At 52.0% G+C, this 9,302-nt stretch overlaps 1 protein-coding gene across 1 annotated transcript; it reads left to right on the top strand.

Annotated features, from left to right (window-relative positions):
* Nucleotides 1-4,490: 4,490 nt before the first annotated feature.
* LOC123745918 (uncharacterized) lies at nt 4,491-4,979 on the top strand. Its single transcript, XM_045727025.2, has one exon. The coding sequence runs from the start codon at nt 4,491-4,493 to the stop codon at nt 4,977-4,979; it is 489 nt and encodes a 162-aa protein (XP_045582981.2).
* The last annotated feature ends 4,323 nt before the right edge of the window (nt 4,980-9,302 follow it).

The following is a 9,302-nucleotide window of genomic DNA, read 5'->3' as shown; positions in this document are numbered from 1 at the left end:
TCACTTGTATACTTGTCCCTTGAGGGTGGTAATGAAAGCTGCATCAGTCGTTCACTGAGCACATCTCTGACAGTCATGACTGAAGAGCAGTGTATGACAACACTCGAACAACTCCACAAGGGCCGTGACGAGGATTCGAACCTGCGTCCGGGAGCACTCATTCCTCAGAAATTTCTAGATGACCCATACTGTCACAGTTTGAGTGCTTACCTAACTGTCTGTACGGGACGAGAAATCTAGCTCTAGGGCCCCGCCTCATAGCTAGTGTACCTGGTTCATTTATTCTTCAAGACTCTTCATCTAAGTCACACACTTGATACCTGGTTGATGGGGTTCTGGGAGATCTTCTACTCCCCAAGCCCGGCCCGAGGCCAGACTTGACTTGCGAGAGTCTGGTCCACCAGGCTGTTGCTTGGAGCGGCCCGCAGGCCCACATACCCACCACAGCCCGGTTGGTCCGGCACGCTTTTTAGAAAACAGTCTAGATTTCTCTTGAAGATGTCCACGGTTGTTCCGGCAATATTTCTTATAGTCGCTGGGAGGACGTTGAACAACCGCGGACCTCTGATGTTCATACAGTGCTCCTGCAGCTGTGAAGGGTGGCAGCTTCCACCACCTCTGGTTCACCTTTGGTTCAAGATCATTACACTTTACAACTCTCCGCCCACTTTATTTCCAAATGTATCTTGTACGTTGTGATCATAGTCTCTTCGTTATTTTTAATGTTGATCAACTGAGCTATGTTAGCTCAAATCCTCGTGCCTAAAATAATATTTTGAGGGCTCTAGCCCGATTTTCTAAGCTAACCAGATTTTATAGAAGAAACTAGGATGGTAAACAATTATTTATAAAACAAAATAAAAGACTTAAATATATATTTAACTGCGTTCCACAATTACGCTGTAATTACTGATATATTTACGCTTCCGATCACACAATTTACATTCTCAAATATGACCAGGTAAAAAAAAATAGCCATTAATTATAATTTGATAATAAATTTCACTGACTTTTATCATGCATGACCTTCAGTGTCTACCCCCCCCCCCCCGTGACCCTGAATGTCTCCCGTGACCCTGAATGTCTCCCATCACCCTGAATGTCTCCCATCACCCTGAATGTCTCTCATGACCCTGAATGTCCCCCATCACCCTGAGTGGCCGTCCCGTCCATACGAGTGACCTTCTAACACTGTCCCACAACTCCCGGTGGACACACCGTCCGCTCAACCCAGCAACCAAGACCTGAAGAAAACTACAACTTGGGACTAGCCCTCCAAGTGGATACTCGCCGCTCATCCTCTTGGTTTACCCAGTTTACCAGTCTCCGACTCTCCCAAGCCTCTCTGTCTCTCCTTTAAATAAATAAATAAATAAATAAATATGTTTATTCAGGTAAGGTACATACATACAAGTGATGTTACATTAATGGATTGATATATAGATAGAGCTAGTACATACAATGCCTAAAGCCACTATTACGCAATGCGTTTCGGGCAAGACTTTGTGACGGAAAGATCCGTCTTGGAGCTTAAACGCCCTTGGTGCTTCAAAGGCTAAAGTGGAAGCGGCGTGGAGGGCTTGGGTGCTCACAATCAGGTTGACTGACAGGCTGTCTGACATCCTAGCAGGCTGCCTACCATCCTGCCTACCATCCTGGCAGGCTGTTTACCATCCTGGCAGGCTGTTTACCATCCTGGCAGGCTGTTTACCATCCTGGCAGGCTACCTACCATCCTACCAGCAAAAAGATATTGGAGTAAAAATTTAAGGAATGAAATTATCAGGGGAAAGTGACAAGCCATTACGACTATCTAACACTAGGAAGAGGACAGGATAAGGATTTGGGATGGGACGGTGGGAAGGAATGGTGCCCAACCACTTGTGGACGGTCTGGGATTATCGATCTCAGATGGCATTAGACTGTCAAGAGGACTGTCTCGTACTGGGTACACCCGTTGGCTATCTTGAGGTTATCTTGAGATGATTTCGGGGCTTTTTAGTGTCCCCGCGACCAGGCCTCCACCCCCAGGAAGCAGCCCGTGACAGCTGACTAACACTTAGGTACCTATTTTACTGCTAGTTAACAGGAGCGTAGGGTGAAAAAACTCTGCCCATTGTTTCTCGCCGGTGCCCGGGATCGAACCCGGGACCACAGCATCACAAGTCCAGCGTGCTGTCCGCTCGGCCGACCGGCTCCTTCCGGAGTGAAGCCAATGAATAATAATAATTTATTTACAAGAAAGTACAATGGGTTTGTGAGATTACATAATATTGGTATTTTTACAGTCTTGCAAAGACTTTCTTTCTATAGATAGTTCCAATTCTATATATAGTTTTAAATGTAAATATGATTAAAATGAGTAACAAATAAAGAGAGTCACAGCAGTGAACTAATAATGGTGGAAAGGCGGGGCTTAAGAGCTGATGCTCGACCCTGTAAACACATCTAGGTGAGTACAGGAGGGTGAGGGAAGAGGTAGATCCACCCTTTCACTCTCCCACTTTCCTTTCCCAACTCCCATCAACTCCCTCTTCCAAGCCCCATTCCTTACTGTCACCCTCATGCTCTCTACCCTGCCCACCCCTCCCCCACCCACCCTGCCCACCACTTCCCCCCACCCTGCCCACCACCTCCCCCCCACCCTGCCCACCCCTCCCCCACCCTGCCCACCACCTCCCCCCCCCACCCTGCCCACCACCTCCCCCACCACCTACCCCACCCTGCCCACCACCTCCCCCACCCTGCCCACCACCTCCCCCCACCCTGCCCACCACCTCCCCCACCCTGCCCACCACTTCCCCCACCCTGCCCACCACCTCCCCCCCACCCTGCCCACCCCTCCCCCACCCTGCCCACCACCTCCCCCCACCCTGCCCACCACCTCCCCCACCACCTACCCCACCCTGCCCACCACCTCCCCCACCCTGCCCACCACCTCCCCCACCCTAACATCATTGCCCTCCAGGTTCAGAAGGCACCGTCAGTCGGCTAATGTTTTTTTTTTTGGGGGGGAGGGGTGGAATGTAGAGGATGTAGGGTAAAGTCTAGAAAAGGTTAATACAGTGAGGGTTATGAAAGCCGGCGGGCTGTCCGCCTTGCTGACACCATGTGTGGGTGTTGGCAGCTAGTTTAAGCCAAGCTTAAGCTTGTTCTCATCTTGTCAGGGAGCTGTGAGTGAGTGAGTGAGTGAGTGAGTGAGTGAGTGAGTGAGTGAGTGAGTGAGCGTGTGTGTGTGTGTGTGTGTAATTACCTAAGTGTAGTTACAGGATGAGAGCTACGCTCGTGGTGTCCCGTCTTCCCAGCACTCTTTGTCAGTGTGTGTGTGTGTGTGTGTGTGTGTGTGTGTGTGTGTGTGTGTGTGTGTGTGTGTGAGAGGTTCTTCACATGTGTTTCACCATATATGGACGTCTATAGATGAATACTGTGTAACATATATATATATATACCCGCCGATGCTTCCAAACATTGTTATGTTGTTCTCTTTAAGGTTCTTTATTTTATTATTATTTTTTTATACACACTTTTTTCCAATTATTGGAGGTAGGGGAGGGATTCCTGGCCATTATTTTATCTGGTAATTATGTACTGTGAGGCTGGGTTTTCATCTAGTAAATCGAGGGTTATAACTCAGGAACCAGACCGTGTACGGACCCCTGACGGGGCGAGGAGCGGGGGAAGGGAAATGGGACAGGAGGGTGTGACAGTCACGTCTCTGATCTTGGCCAAGGAGGCAGGTGGCCACCTTCCCTGCACCACTTGGTCCGAACACCGCTTGGTCCGAACACCGCTTGATCCGAACACCGGTTGGTCCGGACACCGGTTGGTCCGAACACCGCTTGATCCGAACACCGCTTAATCCGAACACCGGTTGGTCCGGACACCGGTTGGTCCAACACCGCTTGATCCGAACACCGCTTGGTCCGAACACCGCTTGGTCCGAACACCGCCCACCTTCCCCAGCACCAGCAGCTGTCTGGGAGTACACTTCACTGCCCCCTGGTGGCGACTCCGTGGCGGGGTGCTGGGGGAAGGGTGATGGAGGAGGCCTCATCAGAGGTACTGGAGGGCAGCTGGGGGTTATAATAGTACTGCCAGGCTGGGCTTGGGTGGCAGGATGTGGCAGCTGGTGGAAGGATGTGTGGCAGGTGGTGGAGGATGGGTAGGATACGGACCCAATATCCCGGGAAAGGAGACTGTGTACCACTTAAAGCTGAATTGAGACATTTGTAGGTGACAGCTGGCAGTCCCGTGGCCTGGGGGGGGGGGGGGAACGGGAGTAATGAGCCCCACCACTCCTCCAGCCATCCATCCACACCTATACACACATCCACCTCATCCACCCTGGCTTAGTAGCCAGGGGTGGATGAGATGTCCAGCTACGGACTGGCTGAGTAGCGGTCTCTATTACCCACATGAATTCAGGTTCGAATTATTAATTGACGTGATCCATATTATTACAAAGCCACGTTAGAAATGGGGGGGGGGAGTATGGAGACGCAAGCCATCATCACCACGACCTACCCCTCACGCCCCCTTCAACCCACGCCCCCTTCAACCCACGCCCCCTTCAACCCACGCCCCCTTCAACCCACGCCCCCTTCAACCCACGCCCCCTTCAACCCACACCCCCTTCAACCCACGCCCCCTTCAACCCACGCCCCCTTCAACCCACGCCCCCTTCAACCCACGCCCCCTTCAACCCACGCCCCCTTCAACCCACGCCCCCTTCAACCCACGCCCCCTTCAACCCACGCCCCCTTCAACCCACGCCCCCTTCAACCCACGCCCCCTTCAACCCACGCCCCCTTCAACCCACGCCCCCTTCAACCCACGCCCCCTTCAACCCACGCCCCCTTCAACCCACGCCCCCTTCAACCCACGCCCCCTTCAACCCACGCCCCCTTCAACCCACGCCCCCTCCACCTCTCCACTACCACCTTGGATAAAAACCTCATCTGCCACGACGACCCAGCTTGAGGCAGGAGCCACCTTACAGGTCATATACCACCATGCTGGCCTACCTCTCTGGGGGTTAATGCTTAACTTGCAGCATAAGCTGGCTTGATCAGGCACCTCAACTACCGGGCGTAGTTTCCGGGGATCAATAGGCCCCGCGGCCCGGTCTCCAACCCTAGGCCTCCCTGTTGGTCGTCTGGTCAACCAGGCTGTTGGCCGTCTCTCCCACTATGGACTGCATCTTGGTTTTGTTCATTTGGATTATAATCCACACCTGGTTCAGTGCGGGAAACGGCCCACGTATAATGAATACCCCACGTATAATGAACACCCACGTATAATGAATACTCCACGTATAATGAACACCCACGTATAATGAATACCCACGTATAATGAATACCCACGTATAATGAACACCCACGTATAATGAATACTCCACGTATAATGAACACCCACGTATAATGAATACCCACGTATAATGAATACCCACGTATAATGAATACCCACGTATAATGAACACCCACGTATAATGAATACTCCACGTATAATGAACACCCACGTATAATGAATACCCACGTATAATGAATACCCACGTATAATGAATACCCACGTATAATGAACACCCACGTATAATGAATACCCACGTATAATGAACACCCACGTATAATGAATACCCACGTATAATGAACACCCACGTATAATGAATACCCACGTATAATGAACACCCACGTATAATGAATACTCCACGTATAATGAATACCCACGTATAATGAATACCCACGTATAATGAATACCCCCACGTATAATGAACACACACGTATAATGAACACCCACGTATAATGAACACCCACGTATAATGAATACCCACGTATAATGAACACACACGTATAATGAACACCCACGTATAATGAACACCCACGTATAATGAATACCCCCACGTGCGATGAATAACACATGAATAAGAACACAACTTTTCCCCACATTAAACTCTTAAATCAAAACAACTCAAAATAATATCCTTCACTGGAAAAAAAGCCATGAACAAGCCGATAAAAAATTAATAACAGCGAGACGACCTTCGGCGCAGCAACAATTCCCAGGATTTGGCGGATTTGAAAACAAAAAAAGCACAGAAATTCCCAGCGTTTAATCGCTGGGTTTGTGCTGGGAATTTACAAGTGGGCCGCGAATAATGAAATGTTCAGACGGACCTGAACTGTCTCGCTGCTGCTGCTGCTGCTGCTGTTGCTCCTGCTGCTGCTGCTTCTGCTGCTGCTGCTGCTGCTGCTGTTGCTGCTGCTCCTGCTGCTGCTGCTCCTGCTGCTGCTGCTGCTCCTGCTGCTGCTGCTGCTGTTGCTCCTGCTGCTGCTGCTGTTGCTCCTGCTGCTGCTCCTGCTGCTGCTGCTGCTGCTGCTCCTGCTGCTGCTGCTGCTGTTGCTCCTGCTGCTGCTGCTGCTCCTGCTGCTGCTGCTGCTGCTGCTCCTGCTGCTGCTCCTGCTGCTGCTGCTGTTGCTTCTGCTGCTGCTGCTGCTGCTGCTGTTGCTCCTGCTGCTGCTGCTTCTGCTGCTGCTGCTGCTGCTGCTGCTGCTGCTGTTGCTCCTGCTGCTGCTTTGTTCAGATCGTGCAGGAGACCTTTGGTTCCACCTGAGCCGCTCTCACCCTCTGCTCCACCAGCGGTACAATACGCGTCAATACGGTACAAGACTGTACAATACGCTGGAACACAGTACAATACGCTGGAACACGATATAAGACGCTGGAACACGGTACAAGACGCTGGAACACGGTACAAGACGCTGGAACACGGTACAATACGTTGCAACACGGTACAAGACGCTGCAACACGGTACAAGACGCTGCAACACGGTACAAGACGCTGCAACACGGTACAAGACGCTGCAACACGGTACAAGACGCTGGAACACGGTACAAGACGTTGCAACACGGTACAAGACGCTGCAACACGGTACAAGACGCTGCAACACGGTACAAGACGCTGCAACACGGTACAAGACGCTGGAACACGGTACAAGACGCTACAACACGGTACAATACGCTGCAACACGGTACAAGACGCTGCAACACGGTACAAGACGCTGCAACACGGTACAAGACGCTGCAACACGGTACAAGACGCTGGAACACGGTACAAGACGCTGCAACACGGTACAAGACGTTGCAACACGGTACAAGACGTTGCAACACGGTACAAGACGTTGCAACACGGTACAAGACGCTGGAACACGGTACAAGACGTTGCAACACGGTACAAGACGTTGCAACACGGTACAAGACGTTGCAACACGGTACAAGACGCTGGAACACGGTACAAGACGTTGCAACACGGTACAAGACGTTGCAACACGGTACAAGACGTTGCAACACGGTACAAGACGCTGGAACACGGTACAAGACGTTGCAACACGGTACAAGACGCTGGAACACGGTACAAGACGTTGCAACACGGTACAAGACGCTGGAACACGGTACAAGACGTTGCAACACGGTACAAGACGCTGGAACACGGTACAAGACGTTGCAACACGGTACAAGACGTTGCAACACGGTACAAGACGTTGCAACACGGTACAAGACGTTGCAACACGGTACAAGACGTTGCAACACGGTACAAGACGTTGCAACACGGTACAAGACGTTGCAACACGGTACAAGACGTTGCAACACGGTACAAGACGTTGCAACACGGTACAAGACGTTGCAACACGGTACAAGACGTTGCAACACGGTACAAGACGTTGCAACACGGTACAAGACGTTGCAACACGGTACAAGACGTTGCAACACGGTACAAGACGTTGCAACACGGTACAATACGCTGCAACACGGTACAAGACGTTGCAACACGGTACAAGACGTTGCAACACGGTACAAGACGTTGCAACACGGTACAAGACGTTGCAACACGGTACAAGACGTTGCAACACGGTACAAGACGTTGCAACACGGTACAAGACGCTGCAACACGGTACAAGACGTTGCAACACGGTACAACGGTAAATTACAGAACAGGCCAATTTGGTTACATGAAATCTGAGACAATGAGCAATCATAGCAAGGAACCCAGCGCCCAGCTAAGTCCCAGGAAGGAACCCAGCGCCTAGCTAAGGCCCAGGAAGGAACCCAGCGCCCAGCTAAGTCCCAGGAAGGAACCCAGCACCCAGCTAAGTCCCAGCAAAGAACCCAGCGCCCAGCTAAGTGAGAGTACAAGATGCAGCACGTATCGGCTGCATCGGACACAGTTCAGCAGAAGCCTACAACACTCAAATGCTGAAACTACTGAAACTATCGTAATAATAAACAATACAAAACAATGCAATATTGCCGTATAATTCTGCATTCCCCCCCTCCCCCCCCCCCCCCCCCCCGCCTTGCTGGAGTCCGGCTATTGACTCTGGCCTTCAGGCTCGGTGATTGTGCCTCTGTAAAAGCAGCAGGAGCACAAGCAGCAGGAGTAGCACAAGTAGCAGCAGCAGTAGGAGCAGTAGCACAAGCAGCAGCACAAACAGCAGCAGTAGCACAAGCAGCAGCAGTAGGAGCAGTAGCACAAGCAGCAGCACAAGCAGCAGCAGCACAAGCAGCAGCAGCAGCACAAGCAGTAGCAGCAGCACAAGCAGCAGCAGCACAAGCAGCAGCAGCAGCACAAGCAGCAGCAGCAGCACAAGCAGTAGCAGCAGCAGCAGCAGCACAAGCAGCAGCAGCAGCACAAGCAGTAGCAGCAGCACAAGCAGCAGCAGCACAAGCAGCAGCAGCAGCACAAGCAGCAGCAGCAGCAGCACAAGCAGCAGCAGCACAAGCAGTAGCAGCAGCACAAGCAGCAGCAGCAGCAGCACAAGCAGCAGCAGCACAAGCAGTAGCAGCACAAGCAGCAGCAGCAGCACAAGCAGTAGCAGCAGCAGCAGCACAAGCAGCAGCAGTAGCACAAGCAGCAGCAGCACAAGCAGCAGCAGCAGCACAAGCAGCAGCAGCAGCACAAGCAGCAGCAGCAGCACAAGCAGCAGCAGTAGCAGCAGCAGCACAAGCAGCAGCAGCAGTACAAGCAGCAGCAGCAGCACAAGCAGCAGCAGCACAAGCAGCAGCAGCACAAGCAGCAGCAGCAGCACAAGCAGCAGCAGCAGCAGCACAAGCAGCAGCAGCAGCACAAGCAGCAGCAGCAGCCCCCCTACACCGTTAGCTATACCATTCATGCAGCAGATCAATACACGAACCTTCGCCAAGCACACACCACCACTCCTATTTCCATATCTTACAAAATGCCGGGAGGCGGCGGGCTGGCGGGCAGGTAGGCAGGGTAGCACCACGTCCCTCAGGGCGTGAGGCGAACCT

Source organism: Procambarus clarkii, chromosome 78 (assembly GCF_040958095.1).
Source record: "Procambarus clarkii isolate CNS0578487 chromosome 78, FALCON_Pclarkii_2.0, whole genome shotgun sequence".
NCBI lineage: Eukaryota > Metazoa > Arthropoda > Malacostraca > Decapoda > Cambaridae > Procambarus > Procambarus clarkii.
This window is presented reverse-complemented; position numbering and strand designations above follow the sequence as displayed.